The 27,669-nt window shown below is 34.9% G+C and overlaps 1 protein-coding gene across 4 annotated transcripts in view; it reads right to left on the reverse strand.

Moving 5' to 3' along the window:
* Positions 1–27,669, reverse strand: part of LOC150106809 (transmembrane and coiled-coil domains protein 2-like) — a 316,563-nt gene that overhangs the window by 204,906 nt on the left and 83,988 nt on the right. For all 4 annotated transcript variants that reach the window (XM_090392723.1, XM_090392721.1, XM_090392720.1 and 1 more), the window contains one exon: positions 12,228–12,456. In XM_090392723.1, coding sequence (XP_090248849.1) covers positions 12,228–12,456 — 229 coding nt within the window. The remainder of the gene's footprint in view (positions 1–12,227; positions 12,457–27,669) is intronic.

Raw genomic sequence — 27,669 nt, forward strand, 5'->3', positions numbered from 1 at the left:
ATAATGGGGGCGTTATATATGTCTTGCAAAAGTGGGCGGTGGCCCGAAAAAGTTTGTGAACCTATGGTATAGACGAAGCCCTTTGGGCAGAAAGACCTAGTTTCAGTTCCTGTCGGTGATGTGAGGAACCTTTATCTGGTCTCTTTCAACTAAAGGTGAGTTAGCCAGTCTCATATGGAGGTAGGGTGTGTGTATGTGTGTGTGTGTGTGTTGGGGGAGGTTCACACAGAAATTTGGGTTTTTTGTCCACCAGAACAGGCAAACTGGCCTGCGAACACACACACATCTACAAATATAGGATACACGATGAAGCATAGGGCTAACCACCTTATCCTCGATACAATAGTGATTAAATCCTCTACACCACAAGGTAAAAGAGGATGGAAGGAATAATAATGAGATAATGTAATGCATATATTAATAATGATATAATAAAAAATGTATAATAAAATTAACTTTAATTCATTTTTATAATGAACAGCAAAGGAATAAGTGGATTAAGTATAAGGATAACCCCATTTGAAACTTACATCGCATTAGTTAAGGCTAATGTGATGTAAGTTTCAAAGTTATAAATTTAATAAAAACCTTGTTTTTATTACGTTTAGAACTTAATAAAAAAGAAATAAGTGGATTAAGTATAAGGGTAATCCCATTCGAAACTTACATCACATTAGTTAGGACTATGACTATGCCATTGCTAATAGTGTTTGCTTCACATTTATTCAGTATACAAAAGTATACATATGATCTGAAATAGGAAGCAATCAACATTTACTTTTAAGCAGGATAAAAATTAATATCATACTGAAAAGAGAAATATGTAAACTGTAGAAGACATAGTCAAGCAGCTTTCAGAAGTGAATGTGTGCCGAAAGTGTAAGGAAAGTGAGGATTTGAAGTGTGTCTCAGGTTGCGAGATTGATGTCGTTGTTGAAAGTCAGAATGTGATAGAGAATAGTGATATGATAGGAATTTGCGATGTAGTACCAGATAGCTTTGAGAGCGGTGTTGAAAGTGAGAGTGAAAGTAAAAATACAGCGTGAGAGAATGGTTTAATGGATAAAAAAATGAAGAGTTAGTTGCAATGAGTGAGATAGAGTTAAAAAACAAGATAATGGACAAATCAAACTCACAATCTATCGCAAACCTACAGACACCAGACGTTATCTTCCTTTTACATCTATTCATCATTATGCACAGAAACTTAGCATCATACATATGCTAAAAAACAGAGCAAAAAATATCATCACAGAAGAAAAAGATGTACTTGATGAGCTCTCACTTATGTCAAAAACTCTATCCAAAAATGGTTATCCACAAAATATAATTCAAAAGATCCTCTATAGAAACAACCCTCAGCAACAACCTCTAGTGACACAGTATGCATCATCCATTGTCATACCTTATGCAGGCTCAGTCTTAATCAAAATAGCAAGAATCATGAAGCCTTTTAACATCAGGGTTGCTTTTAAACCTATTTTCTACATGGCACATGTTAAGATCTCCTAAGGACAACATCGCTTTCTACAAATACGCAGGAGTTTACAGCATACCATGTTCATGTGGACTGACTTACATAGGCCAAACTTCACGAAACCTAGAAATCCGAAAGAAAGAACATGTCGGAGATGTCAATAACAACAGAACAGACACCTCAGGATTAGCACATCATTTCTCAATTTCAAACCATTCCATAGATTGGGACAACAGCTCCATGCTATACATTGAAGAAGATTTCAGATGTAGAATCTTTAAAGAAGCTGCAGTGGTACTCCGGACAGGAGACAACCTCAACAGAAACCAAGGCATAATATTAAAAGACATTTGGAAAAACTTAATAAATTCATTATGTTTAGCAGAACTCAATTACACAAAAGATTATAAAATGTGTTTTAATAACAATGACTAAGTCTCCATGCTTTATGATCTTAATGTCACGATTGCTCTTCAATTTGTTTAACTGATTTTTAGGTCGTAACTGCATTCTTTTGTTTTAGCATTTAATTTTAGTATAACCTTTCTTGTCTTGAAGAAGCCAGACCCTAGCTGGCAAAACTTGTCGACGATTATGTATACATGTTTATCAAAATCATGGTCCAATAAAAAATCCAATATAATGTATCATATTTATTGTACTACATTATGAACATTCAAACTTTACTAAAATAATACTGTAGCAATTTAACATTAAGAGTTGTATAGATATACACTCAATATTATTTCAGCTTTGGTGCAACAAAGCCATGGTCACTCTACAAATTTGTTTATTTTTTTGAAGATTAATGATATGAATTGAAGACTGCAATCAGAAAAAAATTCCATTACATCATTATAATAAGGTAATGATAATGATAAGATAATAATGAAATGATATTATAATGATAAGATAATAATGAAATCATATTATAATGATAATTTAAGCTAAATCAAAATTCTCTAAAGAAAATGGACATGATGGTTAAACTTTTTAAGCAAGTTGTTGCTGACTTAATAACTTTAAAATGTGTATGGGGGCTCTATAACATTCAAATTGTTGCAGGTGAAAGTGCTAGTGTTAATAATAATTTATGCTCATGAATTTCCCAATGAGTTAAAAAGAAGTAATTGAAAAAGGAGGCTACAAGGATGAACAAATTTTTAATATCAATGAAACAGGTTTGTTTTGGAAGAAGATACCTTCGTGCACTTATTAGTAGAAAATGAAAAGTCACCACTAGGATATAAAATTTCAAGACCGTTTGACACTTTTATTAGGTGGAAAAGCATATGACGACTTTAAATTGAAACCTTTGCTTGTTTACCGAGCTGATAAGGGCTATGCAAAAAGTGCTCTCCTGTAACATGGCAATCAAATAAGAAAGTTAGGTGATGTAACAAATGTTGATAAATGATTTACAATTTATTTTTTCTGCTGCTCAGCATTACTACAAAGACAATGATATAGATTTTAAAATTTTGTTGTTAATAGACAATGCATTGGCTCACCCTTCTGTTATTTGAATAGCTGAAAATGTTAAAATCCTTTTTTCTGCCACGCAACACAGCATCATTATTGCAGCCAATGGATCAAGATGTCATTGCTACATCCTATTATTTGAGATAAACTTTTTCTCAAGTCACAAAGGCAACAACAATGGGAGATGGGGTCATAACTTTGACAGATTTTTAGAAATTTTTTAATATCTGAAATATTGTTGAAAAATTGGTGAATCATGGCTTGAAGTAACTGCTAGCAATATGAGAGCTGTGTGTGATGTTTTATCACATTATTGGTAATTATTTCACTAGTTCTGAATCACAAATTAAAATTTCTGAAGATGCTGTGCTGTGCTTTCTTTTGCACAGTGATCATCATTCATTTTAGAAATTACGGACTTTACAACCGTGTTATAAATAACTCTTTTAATTTCCCTACGTTTTGATCTTAACATGAAGATAGAAACGTCGGGAAATTAAAAGTTATTTATAACATGGTTGTAAAGTCCATAATTTCTAAAATGAACTCAGATTTGAAACTTTGGATTCTGAAAATGTGTGTGAATGCAGTGAATCACATTCAAATGATCTAGATCAGGACTGTCCAAAACACGGTCTGCAGGCTGGATGTGGCCCACAGTGCAATTTTGTGTGGTCTGCCTGTGGGTTTTGATTTTCATGATAAAATAAAATAACAATTTGAATCGAATGTGTATTAGATATTTTAATTCTATCACTAATCGATAATCTTGATGTTGGAAATTTTATTTGATGTTATATACCCATGTAATTTTCAAATATTAGATGTGTAAAAGAAGTTCTTACATTGTTTTGTTCCAACATGCATGCTCTGAGTGCTCACGGGGAATGTGAACACATGATTAGTGCACAATCAGTATTGTTTGTTTGTTCAGCTATCGAGGTTGTGTTGTTGCTGAACTCACCAAATTACTAGATATGTATTGTGATTATCCGTGTTATCTTTAATAATCTACTTCTACTTAATAAATTTTATTACAACTTATCGTCAAACAAAAATGCCTAACAAGAAAAGAAAAATTGAAGATGAAAAGCGAGTGTATCAAAGCCATTGGGAATCAGAGTATTTGATTACAAACAACAAGAATAAAATTCAATGTCTTGTTTGCATGCAAGTTTTGTCAGTGCCTAAAGAGTATAATGTGAAACGATACTACACTACATTACACAGTAAAACATTTGAAACGTATATTGGAGAATCAAGAACCTCCATTATTGCACAATATAAGAAGAAATTGATGCACCAAACGAGTTAATTTGCAAAACATAGCACTAAACAAAGTTCAAACCTTGTCACTCCATACATAGTAGCATTGGAGTTAGCAAAAGCAAAAAAGTTTTTTAGTAAAGCTTTAGTAAAGTATGTTTGTGAAAAAATGTGCAATTGAAATGGCAAAACAATTTAATAAGCCGAAATTAGCTGAGAAGTTAGAAACAGTGGCATTATCTCAACAGACCGTCGCAAGTCATGTACAACACATGGATCGATATGTATCAAAAACACTGTGTGATTAAATAGCAAAATGTGAGTACTTTTCACTGTGTGTAATGGAAAATGTGTATATGTGTTCATTGTGTATATGTAATAAATAGTAAAATAGAATAGAAAGTACAATTTTGTAAATGATTGGATTTTAACAGTTAAATTAAAAACAAATAGAAGCTACTTAAAATCATAAGAGTATATGCCACTGAAGAAGGTAGAAAAGAGGATTCTGAACAGTTTTATAAGGAACTACAAAATCAGTTAAGTGAGATCTTAATGCTATAGTTGAAAATAACACAATCCCAACTGTCTTAGGAAAATATGGAGAAATTTGCATGAATAATAATGGTCAAGAATATTAGACTTCTGTACTTTCAATAATCTTAAAATAACCAATACTTTTTTCCCCCAAAAAGAATATAAATAAATAAACTTGGAATGGCAGAGGAACATGATCTATAATTGATTACATCATTACTAATCAGAAACTAATTCCATGAGTAAGAGATGTACATTTTTACAGAGGAAGTGAAAATTTTTCAGATCATTACTTAGTAGTCTCTAAAACAGAAATACTAGCAAAATGGAGAAAGGAAGTAAATAAGAAAAAAGCAATTTCTCTTACAAGAAGAAAGCATTAGAATGCTGTATCAATCACAATTAACAGATTACCTAAAAGAAGCCCAAATCAGTGAAGATATAGAAGAAGAAGAATGGAAAACTAATAAAGATCATCCATATAGCAGCTTCTGAAGTACTTGGAAAGAAAAATAAAATATTAAAAAGAAAAACATTAAAAATTGGGAACAGAGATATAGAAAATACAATAAAAGAAAAACAAATGGCATGCAAATCACTCCTTCAAAAACATATGAAGGAAACAGAAGAAATATAGCTAAAACCATAGTATAGAAAGCTCACCAAGATTCTTAGGACATATTTATTAATAAAATAGAAGGAGACATACATAGCCTACAAAATATTAAGGAAATTGAACAACGAAGGAAGAGATACAGCACAAATCAACATGATACAAGAGAAACAATGGAGAACATTATAAGAATTTATGGTATCACCCAAAAATAATAACAGAAAATAACAATGAAGAAATCAAAATCAGTACTGATATAGAACCAGTACTTCTCTGCCATATATTTTGATACCAAAAGGTATCAAAATATATGGCAGAGAATATTTACATCACGGATTTTTAAAATTAATAAATAACCGTTGGAGGAAATGTGAGGTTCCATCAGTTTGGTTAAAAGCTAAGGTTATTAAGTATAATTTCTGGGAAATTCCCATGCTATTCCTCTAAAACACTATTAATATAATTAACGGCTATTTTAGCCTGTTTTTGTATAGGAGTGTCCCTTATATTTAATACATTGGCTAACATAACTCAAAAGGGGTATGTATATATTTTAGGGCATTACGGGCGAGTGTGGAAGGCAATTATGGCAGAATAAAAAATGTGGAAAAATTATGTACATACCTTGATTTTGGTTTAAAGATGCCTTCTAAATCCAAGCTCTTGTTGAAAGGGGGGGGGGGGGGAAGAGAGGGAAAGAACATGGGGTTGTACTTGAGACACGGGAAATAAGTTTGGGAACCCGGGTTACTATTAATAATATATATTATTTTGTTGTGGGGAGAGGGGGGGAGGAAAGAAGGGGAAGGGTATCCTTATGTGGAAACTGGGGCAAAGGTTATATTTATATTTAAGAAAGGAGACAGAGATGATTGTGGGAATTAAAGAGGAATAAGTTTATTAAATACAGGTTACAAAATTTACAGTAAAATCCCGAATAAAAGACTTAAAAATACTGCAAACAATCTACTCTCAGAAGAACAAAATGGGCTTCAGACATTGAAGATCATGTATAGACAATATTTATGTGTTAAAGCAAATTACTGAAAAAAAAGAAAAAAAAAAAAAAACCGAGAATTTAATTTAGAGATTCATATAGTGTTTATAGATTATGAGAAAGCTTTTGATAAAATACAGAGAAAACTATGGAATATAATGAAAAAAACAAAGATATCCATTACATTTAGTACAAGTTATACAAAGTTTATATAAAGATACAAAAATACAGTTAGGTAATAAAGAAGAGATTGAAATAAATCAAGATGTCAGACAGGGATGTAGCTTATCTCCAACTGTATTCAATATATATAATTATTGATCAGATTATTAAAATATGGTAAACAACAATAAAACAAGGTATACAGTTAACCAGAACTGTTATCAATACAGTGCTGTATGCAGATGATCAGATTATATTACAAGACACTGAAGATGACCCTCAAAAATCAGTTTATGAATTACCTTATTTGCCGGTGTATAAGACGCACTTTTTTTTCTTCTTTGAAAATAGGTCTGAAAAACAGGGTGCGTCTTATACGCCGATACTCAGTTTTTTATTACTTTCATTTCTGGAAATTTTCTCTGTTCCGAGTTACGCTATTTCTTCCTTGCTTCCTTGCGGTGTGTTAGAGCATTTCAGTTACGTTAGTTATATATTCCAGTTACTGGAATACATTCTGGTATTCCAGTTATAGATAGATAACATTTGGCCTAGGCGCTCTGGTGGACTGTTGAAGAAGCCTGCCCTGAGAGTATGGGATCAATTTCATTCTCACAGAACAGAAGATGTTAAAAATAAACTCAAGGAATTGAAAACTCATTTAGTTGTAATTCCAGGAGGTCTAACTAGTCAGCTTCAACCTTTAGATGTCTGTATTAATAAACCATTTAAGGGATTTTTGAAGGAGAAGTGGAACACTGCATCCAGAAGACTGCTGGTTGCAGTCTTCAGATTTTGAGGTCATGCCATCAGGAAGAAGCCTAGCATTTCGCAAGTTTGTGAGTAGGTCAAAGCTTTATGGAATGAAAACTGAGACAGTGGTAAAATTATTTAAGAAGTGTAGCATTAGTAATGCAGTAGATGGTACAGAGGACAATTTGTTGTATGAGGACTCAGATTCTGATTTAGAAGAGGTTTCAAGTGTCTCTTATTTAGCTCTGGAGATGAATTTCTGGGTTTTGACGAAGAAGATTAAAAGGTGGGTGGGTACTCTTTCCTAGTTAGATTACTGTATTTGTTGAAAGTGGTCCTACTTATTACTTTATATTTGAAATACAGTAAATTCATTATAATATTCAATGATAAAGTTTTTTTTTCCTAAAAAATGTGTACAAAAAAGGGGGTGCGTCTTATAGGCTGTTGTGCCTTATATGCCGGCAAATATGGTAAACAAAATAAGCTAACAATACAATTTAAAAATCTCACAAAAGAAAACAAAAGTCATGGTATTTAAAGGTTGAGATCATGTTAGATCAAAAATATTTATAGAAAATAAAATAATAGAACAGATGACATCTTTTAACTATTTAGGCTGCAAAATAACATTTCTTGAAAGATAAAAATATAGATGAAAAAATAAAGAAATTTCAGAAAATCGGTGGAACAATTAAAAGGACATAATACAGTAATTTACTGTTTATCTGACCTTCAAAGCAACGATCCTTCAATTAACTGACCCTTGCATGTCAACTTTTCAATTATCAGAACTTGCTGTTCTGATAATTGAATGGTCAGATAAATGGTAGATTACTGTATTATGAGAGAAAGCAGGCCTAGCCCTCAGATCACCAATTTTACCACAGCAAACCTGTACATGGAATCATTCAAAAGTAGAGAAATAGAGAGAAAATTTTGGGAAGCTGAACACATCCATCCTAGATGAAATTTTACTCATATGGCTAGCATCTAAAGCAAAATTAATGGACTTTCTCACACTTAAACAGATTAGATTCCAATATTAGCGTGTTACTGAATAAAAAGTTACTTCTCTCTCTTTTAAGATGTATTAATAATTTCGACCTAATCTAATTAAAACGAAGTTTTCAGTAGACTGGAAAAAATATAACACACCCACACATAGAGATGCCTACATGCCAATTCAGAGGCTTAAGAACATAAACAAAATAAAAAAAAAATAACCAACTGAAATGCTTCCAATATTTCATATTAGTCAAAGAAACATCATCAGGGATGACAATATAAATTATAGCACATACAGAGCAACGCAAACTAAAGTGAAACCTAGTAGACTAAAGTGTCTACTAGGTTTCAAATTGTCTAAAGTATCTACTATGGCTATAATTCAACAGAATCAACAAAATACTTAATAATTCTCTCCAATCCTTGACCATCTGTGCAGAACAGTTATAATAATACAGTTACTATTCTTTATGTCCAGAACATATCGAAAAAAAATAGCCAGAATTTTAAAGAAACATAATCTATGCACTGCCTTCATGCCCCATTTGAAACTAGTCGCCCTTATCCTTTCCCCTAAGACCAACTCCATCCTCTCTCAGTATCTGATATTTTCAGAGTTCCTTGTTACTGCAAGTTATTGTTACTGGGCCATTATAGACTGGTGATTGCACAATATAAAGCTTATCCCAGGCTCTGGAAAGGGAGAGTATTGCTGCCTTAAATACATATCTTCCCTAGTTGTGAGGAAATGACAACTAGACCTCTAGGTGGTAGATATCTTTCATTGCTGAGTGAAACACCACAACCACCCTGTTCTTTTTTTGGAAGTGTGAAGCCGATTCTGCCATGTTTCATCCCCAGAGCCTCTGGTTTCTGTCTCCCTTTTCTTCTCACATGCAGTTTGAGTAATGGCCTTGTTGGGCATACCCAAAAACAAGGAATGCCCAAAATACTGTAATAATGATATCAACTTCTGATATCATTATTCAACTAGTCAGCCAGTTTCTGCTACATTTGAGGGTACAGAAGTAAAGGTTTTCTGCAGGCTGGCCGCCATATAGTGCATGGGACTAAACCTGATGGTAATGCATCTGTTTTAGGCTTCCTGATCAGCTGGCAAATAATCTGGCTTCTGCTTAACCTGCCAGGCTGTGCTGGAGAGAGACCGGGTCAATAGTATGTGGTCCAAGGCCACAATTGGACATTACAGTCCCTCACCCTAGCTGCATGCCCCCTACTCTTCATCTCCTGAATCAACTGTCCTATACATAAACGTTAATCATAAAATAGTAGCGTTTTAACTGCAGATACAAAAAATTCTCCCATACAAAATAACAAAAATAAAATAAAAATATAACAAAAAAATTTAAAAAAAAAGAAGAAATACACCTCAACTGACCCAAAATAACATCAAAACTTTTTCTAATGAAAAACACTTCCATATTTATTTCACCAACACTGGAGGCATTAATACAAACATTAGTGATATACACCACCACCACTTACACAAAAACCTTATTTCTTTTTCCTAACAGAACCTCAGTTAGCACAACAACAGTCCACCTCACTATCCCAACTACATCTTACATGATGCATTCCACAAAAAAAGGTGGAATGTGTGCTTTTGTGAAATCTGATATCCCTTGTCAAAGGCTATTCAACTTGAAATCCTAAGTTTTCGATCTGCTCTGGCTCAAGATTTCCTTACCTTACTTTGCAGCATTTACAACTTCTCTCAACTCTGACAATCAAGCTGTCCTTTTTGACTGCCTATCACAAAAAATTGATTTCTTACAAACTAATTGCCCAAATTGTAAGATTATCCTCTTTGGAGGACTTTAAAGTCTATAACACAAACTGGCTCCCCTACTCCAACTTTGCAGATCAAGCTGGAAGCAAAGCTGAATCATTTGCCAGTCATGACCTAACACAAATAGTCAGTAACCAACCAGAATATCAGACATTCTCATCATTCTAACAATGTTCTTGACCTTTTCTTAACCAGCTCACCCTCCAAATACACTGTGGATATCTGCTCTCTCTCCCATGGCGATTCTGACCACAATCGCATTCAAGTCTCCTTCTCTGCAGTTTGTCCTCCTCCCAGCCAATCTCAACCCCATACCCTATGGCACTATAATTGTTCCAACTGGGATGACCTTTGGAATTTTTATGCTCCTCTTCCATGGTCACATGCACTGAATTAATAACTGGAATAATCCTCACTGGAATGACAGCCTTCCTTCATTCCCAATTCATTCAATGCGAACCTTCATTCTCCCTTGCCGTCCTGATTGCCCAAGTGGTTAGCATATCTACTCTTCAACCAAGAGGTTGCAGGTTCCAAATTGCACCATGGGCATGGATGTTTGTGATCGTCTTTAGGTGGGAGATGTATTTTGTAACCCAGTGTGAGACCTACGCCTGCTTATTGGAGGCCTGAAGTGGCTTGAAAAAATTCCATGTTTAATCTCTAGAGCAAGGTTTTTGGACCATGTAAAAATAAATAAAAAATTACAAAAAAATATATATATATGTATAAAATTAATAAAAATGGAAAAAAAATTAGTTTACTAATAACCTTTCATGGGTGGGAACCACATAAAACACTCCAGTGCAAACCCCTGACTTATATCCAAGCCCTGGTTCTCATAAAAATGTACCTCTACCATCCATGTTAAAAATGCAGCTTATGTTCAAAGGCTTAAATTAAAATCTTCAGCTTCTCATTCAACTTACAAAACAGCCAGAAATATATTAAACAGTTATCAATGATTCCAAAGCAGACTTCACAAGAATGTAATACTTGTCTTCTGTTCAACTGGCAGTAAAGTCTTCTGGTCCCTTGCTAAGGCTACTGGGTGTAACTTCTGCCCTTTTCTATTGCATCTCTTGCATTCTGATGCATTATGGTAACCAAACCTCACCCAAGGAAAAGGCAGCATCAGTTTTTTCCTCCAACTCTATCCTTGTACACCAAAGCAAATCACCTCCCATACTTCCACTAACTGTCCACTGCATGCCTCCTCTTAACTTTTGCCAAAAGAACATCAGAAAAACCCTCGTTAATCTTGATACTAATAATGCTCCTGGTCCAGATGGTATTCCTTCAGTTGTGCTCAAGATTTCTACTCCAGAATTGACACCCATCCTGTACCGCCTATATAAATTATCCTATTCTACTGGCATCTACCCAACATCAGGGCAGCAAGTCCAATCCAGCTTGTACTCAGTACTTTTAAAAGTGGAAAAAGTTATCAACACTCAGCTTCTTCATTACCTGGAGACGTGACAGTTAATTAGCAATCACCAATATGGATTCTGCCATTCTTGTACTACGGCTAGGAGTAGAAGCCAAACTTCTACTCCTAGCCAATCTCACCCACCTTTGAACACAGGCCATGGAAAGATTCGGAGAAACTCTTACTGACTTTTAATTTCTATGTAGTCAATCTTAAATTCATAATTTAAGATTGACCTGCTTTGTCAACATTAAGACTATTCTCCAAAGGGGAACAACAGATAACCTAAATGACAATAAGATATAGAAAAAAAAACTCAATCATGTCTTTTGGAGGAAAAGTATTATTATTATTATATTTATTTATTTATTTTTTTTTTGGCAATGCTTACAAAGGATAGTCTTGATATGAGATCCAATTTCTTTTAGGTAGGATTAATATTTCTCAGCATAACATCTGCAACTTACAACGTACTACTACAAAAGAAATAAAAGAATATCTCTAATCCCAATATGCCACTGTTTTCAAGATGGATGCTGAATGAAAAAATAAACAACCAAATATACATACATGTGTATGTCTGTGTGTGTGTGTGTGTGTGTGTGTGTGTGTGTGTGTGTGTGTGTGTGTGTGTGTGTGTGTGTGTGTGTGTGTGTATTATACACAATAAAAATTATAATGAATACTTACTTTAAGCCTTGACCTACATCTCTTAACACATCTCGTGGTTGCCAGTGGCTACTACTCAAGCCATGAACTTCAAGATCTCTAATTCTTTTACCATAATTATCAATTTTCTTTTGAAGTTGTGATATGGTTTGTGCTGACTTTTGGTTTTTCTTTTCAAACACACTTTTAATACGCTGTAACTGCTGTTTATCTGCATTTGATGCTAGCTTCAAGTATTCATTAACATTGTCTAAATTAAGTAAGGAAAAAAATAACAACTGTAGGTAATTTTTTAAGTAAAATTACCTTCAAGTAAATAAATTTTCAAGTAAAATTTATATAAGTTACTAAGTAAATATGCAGAGTAACAGAGTAAATGAAACTTATGATGAAACTGAATGCTATAATTATATTGCCAAGTTTCTGAAAAGGATTAAAAGCAAGAACTTCATTAGATAGGATGGTTAATAAAGACCTGTCCAATTACAATCGCTTAAACCTCTAATATATGGGTTGCATTATTTGAAATTATGACTGAAGCAACTCAGGCTAAGATAACAGTGTATTATGTCTGTTAAATATATGCAAGAATGCAGAGACTGCTTTTTTTTTTTGTTTTGTTTTTATATTGGACCTATACACAAGAGGTTGGTTGGTCAACCTATAGTATGTCAGTACCATGTGTGGGAAGAGATTTGAGAAAGGAGGAAATTGTTTGCATTAGATGTGCACTGTATTCCTTGGGAAACACATAGGAGAGGAAGGTCCCAGAGTACAGAAGCAGTAACAAGAATGAAAGAGGAAGAGCAATTTGCCCTGTGAGTTTGAAGTTGGATTGTGAAAGGGGTGGGGGGGGGTGGAAGCTGCACTTGTTTCAATGGATTTGGTAGAAAGAGGGGGAATTACTGATGCTAGTTCTATTGACCATTTACCATGGAAATATTTACACAAGATAATGCAGCAGAAATGAAATGCCTATGTGAAAGCAGCTGGAGTGAGTTGGTAAAGGATGAGTCATTAATCAGTCTGACTGCTCTTTTCTGTATTGTGTCAAGTACTGTTATGGAGCTCTTAGGGGCACCACTCCAAATGAAAGACCTGATGAATGAGGATTTGTACAAGCTAATAGCTGTTCAGAAGTAAACATACGCACAGAAGTAAACTCTCTGTGCGTATGTGTGTGTGAGAGAGAGAGAGAGAGATGAAAAATCATGAAACCTTCATGATACTAGCTAATTCACCTTCAGATGAAAACTTGTAAAGGTTCCTCAAAATCCTAGATGGATTCAGCCCCAGGTCTCTTTAACTGTATCTGTTGTATCATCCTTGTGACTATGCCAAATAAGTACTTGCTAATCATTTGAATACTACTTGAGTAGCATTCAAATGATTAGCAAGAATTAGAAATGATTCAAATGAGTAGTAATATTCAAACATTAATGAGAGAACGAAGCTTAGTTCTTACTTGATTACCATGTTACTAATTTTTATGGGAATTAACACAGCAAAATGACATTACTTTGCAGGAGATGCAAATCCATGAAGCATAATGCCTTTTGTAAAATAATGTTTTTCAATTGCAATTTTATGAAGTGCTATAGTCAAAATGTCAAACTCCAAAAACTTTTGAGTCACCTTTGTAAATACAAACAAGATTTCATGTTGGAGGTTTAATGGAATATTAACAGCACTAAGAAAGGATTAAAACAAATTTAATGCTTCCAATATTTTATCTCAGTCACTCAGACATCTTTCAGGGAGTACAAATAACACTTGTAACACACACACACACACACACACACACACACACACACACACACACACACACACACACACACACACACACACACACACACACAATATACTTAATGAAACATGTGGGTGACCTCTTCTAAGTGATGTACTCTCTATAGGTGCTTATAAGCAGCCTAGGATGTACAATTGTTTCCCAAATTTTGGGAAGAATGCATCCATATTTGTTTAAATTAGGTTGATTTCTGAGTGCTGCTGCAGATTCAAAAATCAGTCTTTTCTTTTTAAATTGTATCCAATACATGGTCTGCAAGGACAGATTGACCACAGTCATGATTGCAGATGTACAATTTGTGTTCTTCTAAACAGATGGTCACTGATCTACCTGTCTGTCTGAAGTAAGACAACTTGCAAGAACAGGGTACTTTATATACTCCAGGCAATGAGAGAGGAGGGAGCTGATCTTTGGTAGAACGGATTAGGGTAGCAAGTTTCAGGTGGGACTTAAAAGCTGTGTAGAGGTTGTACTTTTTAAAGACCTGGATATTTTTTCCAATGTGCAACAGATATAGAGGATGGTGATGGCATTTCTGAAATCCTTCTAAAGCAATGGCCGAGGAATGGGGTAGGAATTGATTTTTTTTTTAAATTCTGTAATGACTGTAGCCATTGGATAGGAAGGTATGTACATGGTTGAGTTCAATGCAGTGGTTTGAGTTTTAATAATGCCATATTGTTGAGAGGGGGTAGAAGGAATGTTTGTGAATGTATCTGCCTGTGTGAGTGGGTTTTCTATATAAAGTGAAACATATACAGAGATGTCCAGGAAGGTGTAAACTATAATAACAAAAAAGGAAAATAACAAATTGTTATTTTCCTTTTCCACTGTAAACTAGAATCTTGGATGTAAATTATTGAGGTGACTGAGGAAGGAGTCTAATGTGTCTGAGCCATGAGACCAAACAGAGAACATATCTCAGCCAGATATCAGGTTTGAGAGGGGCTGAGTCTATGGCTCATTTCTGAAAACTTTCCATGTAAAAATTGGCAGGACAAGGTGAGAAGGAAGGAGGGGGGGACCCATGGTGATTCCCTCTATCTGCTTGTAAATTTTGCTCTTTCAAGAAAACTAACCAGAACTGATGGCAAAGGAAAAGAGGTCATGTAGTTTATAAGAGATTTAATTCAGTGTATTTGAGCTGATGTGTGTTGCTAGCTTGATTAACCAAGTATCAGAAGGCAAAATCTTTTTTAAGAATATTAAGGTGTCTTTTAAGGGAATATTGGTAAACAGTGAGGTGATGTCAAAACTTACCAATATATCTGTATTATTTAAAGTTAGATTTTCAATCAAGGTTTTAAAATGGGCTGAGTTTTTTTATACAGGATGTGCTAAGCCTAGTGGGGGGGGGGGAGAGTTTGCCAGCTATTTTGACAATTTGTAGCATGGAGCATAAGTGGCATCTACTATAGGTCTTAGGGGGAATTTATGAAAAGAAATGAGAGGCTGTTACATTCAGCACAAAATATGACAACAAATTTGTTGAATGAAGTTTGTCATCATCAAATTCAGTTTCAAGTAACATAAGAAAATTTCAAAGCAAGAAATTCAATGAAGCAACCTATTTAGGCCAATGATTCCAGTGAAAGTGACAATAGAAGCAGAGAAATTCTTAAGTAATTAGAAATGAGAACCAACAGAAAACTAGTTCTCAGAAACCCAAACAAAAGGTTAAGAAATAATTTTCCTAACCTACAGAAATTTGGGGAGAGAATTTGAAGAAGGCAGTAAATCTAATGACAGCAATATATAACTGCTGGTTTTTGATCAGGTCACAGACTAGTTAGTAATTATCAACTTCATTTTCTAACATATAAAATGTGCATAAATTCGCTTGCATGGAGTCTGGAGAGATTCACTGTGGGAGACCACAGTACCAAACCATATACCACCCATTATGGAATATTTTTTGAATGTTAATTTCATATTTTCTGTCTATTGTGACTTAAATGGAGAGAACATAGAAGAAAAAAGGCTGATTACATTACTTGTTAAAGATATCCTCAGACTGGTCCAGGACAAAGTGTATGGAAAATTTGAAAAAAAAGGGTAAGTGATATGAAACATCTCTACTAGAAGGTGCATGGAAGATGACTAAGTGGCAATGGAAAAGATAAGGTATATTTTGTTTTATAAACCAATATTATGTTAGATTTTAGATGTTTCTTGCTCTGGAAAAAGATAAGATACATTTGGTTTTATAACTAGTAATACTGTGTTACATGTAGTTTATAAGAGATTTAATTCAGTGTGTTTGAGCCGATGTGTGTTGCTAGCTTGATTAGCCAAGTGGATAATACCTCTGCTCTAACAACCAATAGGTTGTGAGTTCAAATTCCACATTCAGGCAAGAATGTTTGTGAGTGCCATTTTTTTAGCCTCCACACAAAAAGTCCTAATACCTTTTGTGTGGGTCCTGAGATCTATGATACGACATTGCTGTGCATGGGTAAGTGGCTAGATGGAAGAGAAGAATTTGTGGATGTGTTTTTTGAAGACCTGAAGGTTGTAGTCATTAGGGAAGATAGCACCAAAGAGCAGAGGTTGAGAAGATGGCTAGATGAGTTTGGAGCTGAACTGCAAATGGGTGTTAACTGTGTCATATATAAATACAGGAAAGCAGTCCAGAGGAACAGTGCCCATGAAAATACCCATAGAAGGGACATGATGCAGTAACAGCACATCTATGGGAAAGTGATAGGAGGGAGGCAGTGAGAAAGATGTCACCAACCAAATGAATTTCTCACTTTTGTATACAATGAAGCATCCCAAAGGAAGCTTTAGGTATACCACCCCAAATGTAGGAACAGTATTCTAAGGTTGGGTGAATTTGAACTTTATAAAGCATCAAACGTTGAGCAGGAAAGTACTGCCATCTGGAACAAAAGAGAATACCAAGCTTTTTGGAGGCTGAAGAAGCTATGAATTTGATGCACTCGAACCAGGACAGATCGAATGTGAAAGCCAAACAAAGGTGAGAAAACTGGTCCCGGTTTGTACAAGAGGAATATCGTCAAAACGATATTCCTCTTGATAAGGCCCTGAAAACGAAAAAGAGAGGCAGAGAGTATTGGCGTTAGCAAGGCTATGAATACAATTAGATGTCAGGGACAGAAGATCATTAATGTATAGGAAGAAGAGAATAGGTGACAGTACTGAGTCCTAGGGTACACCAGCATTAATGGGAAAGTCTAGTGAAAGGAAACCATCTGCTAGAAACTGCAGTAAATGACCAGAGAGAAAGCTGGGAATCTACTTGCAAAGGAAGGGAGAAATACCAGAGAATAGCAGCCTGGCAACAATGCCACAATTCCAGACCTGATCAAATAATGCCCTGGAGACATCAAGAGTGAACACTTGAGTTTCTCGAAAACCTCTACAGCCAGCGTCCAAAGGCAGTGGGCAAAGCTAGCAAGGAGGTCTGCTATGGAATGACAACTGCAAAATCCACACTGATAATCATTAACTGGTGAGTCTCCAAGCACCAAAACAGTTGGCCATCGATGAACTTTCCACCATACCCAAGAGAATTGAGGCCAGAGCAACAGGGTGATAGCATGATACTGACTTTTACCTCTCTTTTTGGGAATATGATGGACAAAGCTTGCTTCCAGGCTGTGGGATGAGTATGACAGCCCAAAGAGAGGATGCAGGACAAATGCGAGTCCTGGAGAACAAGCTCCTAGTACAACTGGAGGAGCACCATCAGGGCCAGGAGACCAATTGGAATCAAGGCCACTAAGATCCCTCTGGTGAAATTTCAGAGGAGGCATACCATGGGCAGCCTATCAAATGGTAGAAGGAGTTCTTTCCTAGTTGCTTATGCGAAATTTGTAGGAAAAGACCTATACCAACAGGTTTGTTCCCTATCCTTGGGAGATGCCATCATCGTTCCATCAGGATGCAAGAGAGGTAGAAACATAGACAGACAGAGGTTGCAATCACAGTCCCACCAGGACAGAAGACAAGTTCAGTGCACCGGCCCCTACAAACTCTGACTGAATTTGTTGATTTCCTTACAGCTGTCACAAGTTGTAATGCAAGATGAATGAGAAGCTGAAGTTTTTGACCAGAGCTATCGGGCATATATTGAATTTTTAGTTTGGACTGCCCTGGCACAGCTGCCAGAGAACCAGGGTTTAGAAAAAGGTTGAAAATCTCATGAGCAGGTAATAAAAGTACTCATCCCAGCAAGAACAACTTCCATCCTAAGATCAGAGCAAAAGCTAGGATCAGAAGATTGGAAACAACAATCTGACCATGGACACAATGCATAAAAATCTCAAAGGATATCACAGTTGACACTGTTATAGTACCACGGGACAGAATGCTATGAATGACTGGGAGAAGGCCAATCTGTAGCAATGGAGAGATGGACAAAGCTATATTCAGACCTACCAAGAGGAGATCCAACATTAATAGTGTAATACGAAGGGAGTTAACAAAGAAAAAGATCCAAGGTGCCAGGAGTACAGAAAGGACCATCTGGAACTCTGGTGGGCCTGCGAATAACTTGTGCCAAATCATCACTGAGAGCAAGCAGCCCAGCCTCTCCACCAGCCCAGTCTGCAAAGCCAGCTGTTAGGATGGTTGGATTGTGTGTGATAGAGAATAGGTAGTCAAAGAGGCTAGTGAGGTCATTGGAGTTTAGAGAATGGCACAGGCAGCAAATGAAGGCAACAAAGAGAGGAAGAGAGATCCCAAGCCATAGCAGATCAAATAAAAGGGAATTCCAAGTCAGATGAAAATTGTGGTGAGATGCTGTTGTAGAAGGTGCCAGTTGTAGTTTAGTGATAAATAGTACATTAGTTTGGATGACTATAGGTGATGATGCACATCATTGATACTGGAATTAAGACTCCTGTTAATGAAGTTAATATGGAAGGGTTTTTTTTTTATTAAGGGGAATTCTGATGTTTTTGGTGTATTTTTTTTTTGCAATTTTATAGTTGATTTTGATGTTTTTTGAGATTTTTTTTTTTTTTTTTGGTCTTGAGATGATTGACAAATTTCATCACGGAATGTGAGGCCATTACCCTGCTTAGTGGGGTTCTGAAACTTTTAGTATACCCAAGGTGCTAATTAATATTTGTGTGTGTGTGTGCATGTGAATGTGCCAACTCAATTTTTGCATGTGTGTGTGTGTGAATCCTTCCCATGAAATTCGAGGGATTCACACACACACACACAAAAAAAAAAAAAATTGAGTTGGCCATGTATGATTATAGCCACAACTAATAGTGCTAAAGCATAGCAGAACAATGGCAGCCAAGATGACCTTGTCCAGGAAATTTAATATGAAGAACTTGACGAGATGTAGCATGATGTATTCATTACTGCAAACGAGAGTTTTATGGGTGACAAGTATGGCATGTGTGTGTGTATCTAAGAGAGAGAGAGAGGGAGAGAGAGAAAAGAGAGAGAGAGAGGGAGAGAGAGAAAAAGAAATGTGTAAAACAAGCAAGTGCTAGAAGTGTTTTTGTGTCAAAAGCAAGATAGCAATGCATGAGGATTTGTGACAAAAAGATGGAAAACAATAATATTAATACCTCCCACTGAATGCAAAGACTCATCACTGTATCCACACAATATCTACCATACCTCTCCTTGAACTCAATGACTATAAAGTACTCACAACTAACTTTAGCAACTCAATTCCACTCATTTACCACTCACAAAGTGAAAATTCTGGTCTTCATACCTTTGCTAAACCAAACTTGTATTAAATTTCCTGGAATAACCCTTTATTCAGCACCTCCAGCCAAGTGCTGAAATATTTCCATCCCATAAAATCCTCTTAAGGGGATATGTCTCTACCATATCCCCTCTTTTCTGCCTGTCAGTCAACTTTTGCAACCCACAATCTATTCTCACAGAGAGCATTCCACAGACAACTCGCCATCTTGGTCACTTGCCTCTGGATTCTGTCCACCACTTCTCTAAGAAACCCAGTTGAGATTGCCTTCTTTCGTTAGCATGCTGATCACCTTTCTTATCTGAGCCCTGTACTGCTTGTGAGTTGCCAATCACCTTTCTCTTTATATACCTTACATAACATTTCCTTCCCTCCCCCAGCTTAATGCTATTACTCATCCATCTAACTTTTACCTAATTTATTCTATGCTAACATCCTTCCTTTGAAGACTCTTATGCTATGGTTTCAAGCTGCCTCTTAAGGTTCTCATAATCATTAGTCCCATAGTTCTATATATCCCTTCTTAACTGAAAATTCCAAGATTCACAACCTTCTAAGTCAAGACTGCATGCTCACATTGAAGGCAATGTGGTTATGGTCAGAACTGATCCTATGAGCAGATCCAAAACTCTCAAACCCTGAGTCTCATTCATCGCATACTGTTTCATGTAATTATCCCCTAGCAGGTGAATAAATTCCAATTCCTTCTCTCCATGTCAACTTTCTTCCTTCCATCTATGTTCCTGTAGCTGAAGTTCCTCTCATAATAATTACTTGACCTGCACTTGTGATAATTTGCCAATTTGTATTCCACATCATCCCTCGTGAATCCCCCCCCCACTCGACCTATAACAACAATCAAATATTTCACACCAGACTGCTTCAACTGCACTGCCATCCACATGCCTGTCTTGCCGATCTCCTACTCTTTTTAGTTGCAATTCATATTCCATCCTATTTTCTCTATCCTCCCTGAAAATACTATACCCATCACATTCTATCCCTGTAACTATATAATCTACTGTCAGCCGGGTCTCACTAATACCTATAATTTTTGCAAGGTTACACCAATCAATGTCAAAAATCCCTCTTATTCCTGATACTTCTAACATTAATATACATCATCTGTAGCATCCTCTTTGGCTTTCAATTAGCTTTTCATTGCATTGACTATCCCAATGAAATTTTTTATTTCTTTTATTCTTTAATTATTTCATCCATCGATAAGTTAAATAAGGTGGGACTTATTGGGTTCACCCTGTCTAATTCCTTTGGTTATTTTAAACAAAGTTATTTAAAAAAATATGAAGGGAAGATCAAAGAATTAAAAATTCTTTGGTCTCTCCTTCATACTTTTCTTATTTTTAACCTTTTCACTGTGAAGCATGGGTTATCTTGAGTAGTTAAAAATGGCATCCATTGCTGAATGAATACACTTGAGCACACTTTTGTATTTAAAAAAAATCACCCATGAAAAACTTTTAAACACATTTGAATTTTTTTGGCATATAGAGACATTATTATCAATATAATTCAGTTAAACTCAGGCGCTTTTTCATCTGTCTGGAGGATTTCCTACAGCAGAAGAAATCTCCCAGCCAATCTGTCACATCACATGGTCATTATCTTCCTACGAATACTTAAAATAGTAAGTGTGCATGGTGGCCATAAGTCATAAAAGTTGCATAAAATCATCAGGAAAGAAAGACAATTACACCAGTCAGCTAATAATGAAACCCCATTATGTAACAGAATACCATAAAAATAAAAACATTTGGCAGCTTAGGAATGATGAGTGGTTCTGCTAAATATTTTTGTGAGGACTTGAAGTAGTACATAAAGTTCTGTTCTTATCTTTTGCACATGAGTTCTAAATTCTTAGACACTGTATGAAGTAAATACAGGAAAAACATAAAATCACTGACTCTCAGAAGAAAAAATTTTCTAATCTTCTATGCACAGAGAGCACTGGCTATAATGGGATGTGATCACCTAGTGATAAACCCCCTCAGATCAAAAAGATGAAACTTTCAACACTTGTTCTTTCAGAGGCAGAAACGAAGAAGGAAGCAGGTATGCAGAAACGCAGTCTCCTCTCATAGTGTCTTGGAATCCAGCATCACGAGTCCGTTGGCTGTCCAAAGAGAAGTAGGGAGGTGTCTAAGGAGAAGTCGAACCATAATAATATGCATCTAGTCCTGTGAATTCTTCATGTTGCGACGGTGCTAAAGGAAAGAAGCCACACGAATGTTAAAGCCCAGGACAGAAAAGCAGTATCGGTATGACATGATCCAATCCCCCAAAATCTTCCATGACGCAATGGAGCTTAGGAAAAGGAAGCCCGCACGAATGTTGAGGCCCCAAGATGGAGAATAAGTCAGTAGAACCAGATAAGGGATGAAAGAGCCAGTTCAGATATATGCGTCAAGAGAAGAACAGTGAGTACAAGTTTGAAGTATATATATTTGGCGGGACATATATAAAATAAAATGTGATAATTTGTCCTGGACTATGAGGTTAAAGAAATATTGGAAGTATTTAGATATGGTAAATATTGTTGTTTGAAGTATATATATTTAGCAGAACATATATAAAAGTTGAACTGTGATAATTTGTCCCAGACTAAGAGGTTAAAAAATACTTGATCTAATTTTGATATGAGAAACTTGTTGAGTGAAATATGTGTTCAAGCAATATTGAACAGATTAGTTCTAGGATGAGACAGATTTTTATATGTTAGTATTGCTGCATGTTTATTATGTATGTACAATGTATGAGATTATAATTCTTAGCAGCAGAATGAATGAGATTATGGATTGGTATATGATAATACTGCAGTGTATTTTCATGTGTGTATATTAAATGAGATTATAATTCTTAGCAGCAGAATGAACAAGATTATAGATTGGTATATGATAGTATTGCTGTGTATTTTAATGTGTGTATATTGAATGAGACTATAATTCTTAGCTTTTAATTTTCTGAAGAGCCAATTCATTTAAGAACTGTATTAACGTATCCTAGTTTAATAAATATGTTTGCTATGCTAAAGAATGTGTATTCACTGATCCTTATTCCAATGCACTGTTTCTAAATAAATGCGAACCTGTGTGCAAAGTTAAATAAGAATAGCCACAACTGTCAATAAAGTCAGAGAAAGATTTATTAAGAATCTTGGTGGTGCAGTCGAAACATTAAATAAATTTTCCAAGGTTCCCAAAGTATTAGAGGTTAGGTAACCACTAGTAATTTAGGTAAAGAATAGAAAGCAAAAGAGTAGTAAGGCTAGTAAAGTAAATATAGAGAGTATGGAGTAATAAACCAAGATATAGTAGATTGAGATGATAAAGCAAGTAAAGTAAATAGAGCATAATGTAAAATAAAGAGAAAGTAAGGATATATAGAGAATATAAAATAAAAGAAGAATAAGTAAAAGTAATAGCGTGAGATATACAAAGGGAATAATAGGACATTATTTTACACCGATATGTGGCCTCACAAACTTCGGGCATGTGTAAAAGCAAAAGGGGAGGGGGACATTTTGAACATTGAGTGCTGCTATATACATGTGGTTTGTATGTGATGAAAGCTGTAAAATGATTTACTGAGAGATTAAAGGTTTATGTGCTGTTCAAGTTGTAACAGTATTTATGGCTAGACTAGGTATAAAAATAATACAAGAATTAAAGAAAAGTAACCTTCAGAAGAAAACTATAGACTCAAATATAATGGGAGGAAAAAAGAGTTTGAAAACAAGGACCAAATCTTAGGATCACTGATAAAATATAAAAAAAAAAATTGAAAAAAAAAAACAGATTGATTCAGGCAGGAAGAAATGTGGTAAGGATAAAAAAAAAAAACTGAAATTCATAGCCCAAGAAGTTTGAAAGGCACTGCTCAAACACAGAGAAAAAAAGTTACAAATCTAAATAAGTGTAGACTAGTTCGCATTGTTCACAATTCAAAAGTTCTAACACAAAACTCACAAAGGTTTTGATAGGATGAAGATAAATGTAACAAAGGTGGAAAATGTTCTGGAGGCTATTGAAAAACCTACAAATGAAAGAGAGAGTACTATAAATGGAATCAGAGAAAACGATAAATGTGATACTGAAACCAAACAAAGATATTCTACACATACCGATTACTGAATTAGAAGCCTTTATGCAGATATACGTAAATGTCACTTACACAATGTATATGCATAATACTTGGTCACATAGTGACCACACACATTTCAAGCAACTATTTAAAAATGCTGCTAGTCAGTAATCATCAACAGTGTTGATCACAATGGGAAAAACAAAGGATTTTTTGCAGTTCGATAAAGGGCTTATTGTAGGTACCCGTCTGGTTCTGGTTGGAGCCACAATTTTGAAAACAGCAGGGCTGATTGGTTTCTCAAAAGGTGAGATATTCTGGGTGTTTAACCAGTGGAAAAATAACCCATTTTGCTTGTCTAAGAGGCATAACTCTGGTCCTAAGACAGTCTGTCAGGAATGAGATCACCATTTCTGAGAAGGCTTATATGGACAAACAGAACTTCTTGTGTACAGCAATTGACTGAAACATTTAATAAAGGCTATTCCCAATCCATAATCTCACTGAACTATGTGCTCAGTATTGGCAGTCACATGCCTATATGGAAACTAATGATTTCTGCAAGTTTCTAATTCAGCGGTCAGTATGTGTAAGATCTTAGAAGATAATTAGACATAATTACTTTGAATGACTGCTAAAAAAAAAAAAAAACCGGAACAGAACAGAGAAATAAAATATTCAAAAGGAATGCAGTCGATAATGCATATCAGTACTTTAGGTAGAAAAGTTATAAAAAAACCAAAATCTGAACTGCAGAAATGAAGCTGGAGTAAGTGATATTTAACCAGAGGCTACCAACACCTGTCTCATAATGCAGATGGTAAAGTTTGCTAAACGCAAATGGCTGTTATTTCAAATCTTGTATACAATATGGATGTTTGTAAAAGCCACTCTGGCAAAATTCAAATAGCTCTTCAAGTTTATAAGGCTTATCTTTAAGCTCAAATATGGAAGTAGAAAAGCTTTAAAGTGGCTACACTTCATAATTCAGAAGGCCGGTATTCCAGATGACTGGATTATATTTGTAATGTAAATTCCATCTATAAAAAAAAAGTAAATAAAATATAACATGAGAATTACAGGGAAACTTTCATACTGAGCTTTTCAAATAACATTTATGCAGGCACATACTTAAGAGGCTAAGAACAACTGCTGAAGAGAAATTTGGAGAAGAATCAATCAAGTTTAGGTCAAATAGAGGTTGTCAGCAGATATTTACTTTTAAGGAAAACAAGAAATCATGGCAATATAACAAGGATCTGTTAAGTTTTGCAGGCTGGGGAAAAAAGAAAATCTTTCCTTCAATTTTGCTGAAGTAGGCATAAAGAATAATTACTCAGACTATTAATGGGAATATATTTAATTGAGAGCTTCCAAATGCACTCCAATAAAAGGAACTTTACTGCAGATTCCATCTTGCCCCTTGGAAAATGTTACAGATGTATGAACTAAATGGGACATTATAGAAAGCAATAAATAGTAGTATTTAAGTTGTAAGCAGTTATGATTGATGAAAGAAATAAGGAAAATGGTTAAATGTAAAATCAGGTGTAAGATAAGAATGCATACTATCTTTGCTCTTCTTTATCATCTATATTACATTATGAAGGAAAGTGGTATTAATCTGGATATTAAAGTCAAGTAATATTCAACTCAGCTCTTTACCTTATGCAGATAATGTTATACTCCTAAATAAATCCAGTACAACTCTAGGATTCTTTAGCTAAACTGTACTGACTATAACCAACGTGGCATGCAAATCAGCAATAAAAAAACAAACTGTGAAAATATATGCATATGAAAAATTGCTACCTATTATATAAACTGAATTTTCAGTGGAGAATTTACACAAGTAAAATATTTTAGGGAATTGGACACAATTAGATAAAAAATAAACCAAAAGTAAACTAGCAGTATACAGAAAAACCTCACTTAACACGATTAATCCATCAATTAATGCACACTGAGCGAAATCACGTTAAGCAAATACAATAAACAATAGGAATAATTATAATTCATCCATCAGTTAGAGTAAATTTGGGAAAAAAAATTACTTCTAATACAGTATAAGCTATATCAGAAGATAAAATCATCAAAGTTAATAAAAATCAATTGCTTAAATTTTTATTTAATGTCTAAACATTTGATTCAGCTACTTTTTTTTACAAAAAATTAAGGATGTTTGAATCATGCTCGACTTTTTCATCTTGTCATGAAATTTGCAATAGCTGGCGATCACTTTATCAAGATTTTGGCAGACTTTGAAGCTTCGTCCCATATCAGGATCAGCATCAAACAAAATTTCCTTAGCATGTTCAATGTGATTGAAAACTAGCTCAAGTTCTTTTGTATTTAGCTTCTTAGTCATAACATTCTCTTCTTGTTCACACTCCTTATCTTCTTCTTCATATGCATGTTATTCTTCTAGTTAAAGATCATTCTCGCTTAACTGTTCTGAATGGGAATCGAGCAAGTTTCTCACATCTTCATTATCCAGTTCATTAAATCCAAGTTCTTTTCCAATTGTGCTGATTTCTTCAATAATATTAAATTTTGGATTTTGTGCATGATAAATTAACATAAACTTCAGTTTAAAGCATATGCATTGCCTCTTTAAAAGCATAAAAATAAAAGACAACCTTTAGATACTTTGTATCCTGGTTGAGATGCTTCAGTTTTAGCTAGAAAAGTTTTTATTGGTATACGCTTCTAAAAGAGACCAGTTTCGTCGACGTTGAATATTTGACGATCGTCATAATCACCTTCCTGAATTATCCTTTGCAATTCTTCAGGACACTTGGCCGGAATCTTTATCAGCACTAGCAGACTACCCAGTTATTCTGGAGGTCAAAGATATTGAGAGCCTTTGCCTGAATATTTTCTACACTAAAAGGTATTGTTTTTTGGTTAAAATCCTCAATCCAGAGTGATAGAAAACACTCCATCTCATTCATGAAATGGCTTCTATTTTGGGTAATCTGCATGCTTAAAGAAGCAGTAACAACCTTCCTTATTCTTTGTATTCTTTGCTCTTATTTAATATAGTAGTTGAAACTGTAGACTTGCTGTATCCCAGGTCTCGCACAGTCATTGTATTACTGGCGCCACTTTCATGTATATGACTTCCAGCTTTTCCACTTGCTGCAGATTAGTGACAAAAAATTTCGCGTAACATAAAATTTCATAAAATAAAATAGCAGGAAATAGTACCATTTCACTCAATCGTGAATTGAGTGAAATGATTAACGTGAATATCAAATTCATGTTAAGTGAGATTTTCCTGTACATACAGCATATAATCTAAAAACTCACAGGTCTGAGAGCTGGATAATAAATGAAACAACTGATCAAAGATTAGAGTAACACTCATGAGAAAGTTATGAGAAAAATTAGGAAAGAGAGCAGATGATGTGAACTGCAGAATCATATTAAAAATGAAGATAGTGAAAGGAAGTTGTTGGAATTCAAGAATATACGAACAAAACTATCTATAGTCGCTTAAACAGAATGGGAAAGGAAGAGTTAGCAAAACAGATGTTTTAGGCATAGAGAGCTTTTTTTACTTGGCTATAATTTAAAATCTTACCAAGAAATTATATTCTTGTTTAATCCTTTATTCAAGTGCAAGAAAAGTTTGTCCGTGAAGTATCTTCACTGCTAGGCTCCTTGTAAATATACTTAGGCTGTTCAATAAGTAATAAGACTATATTTATACAGAAAACAGATTACCTTTAATCGTCATCATTTACATGGTCTTTTTCGAAGTAACTACTGTGAGATGCGATGCATTTGTCCCAACGTTGCGTCCACTTCTTAAACACATGTGAGAGTCCGTTTTTTTAGAGTTCTTTCAA

Source organism: Typopeltis vanoorti, chromosome 5 (genome assembly GCF_054136105.1).
Source record: "Typopeltis vanoorti isolate ZY-2024b chromosome 5, IOZ_Tvanoo_1.0, whole genome shotgun sequence".
In the NCBI taxonomy this organism is placed as follows: Eukaryota; Metazoa; Arthropoda; class Arachnida; order Uropygi; family Thelyphonidae; genus Typopeltis; species Typopeltis vanoorti.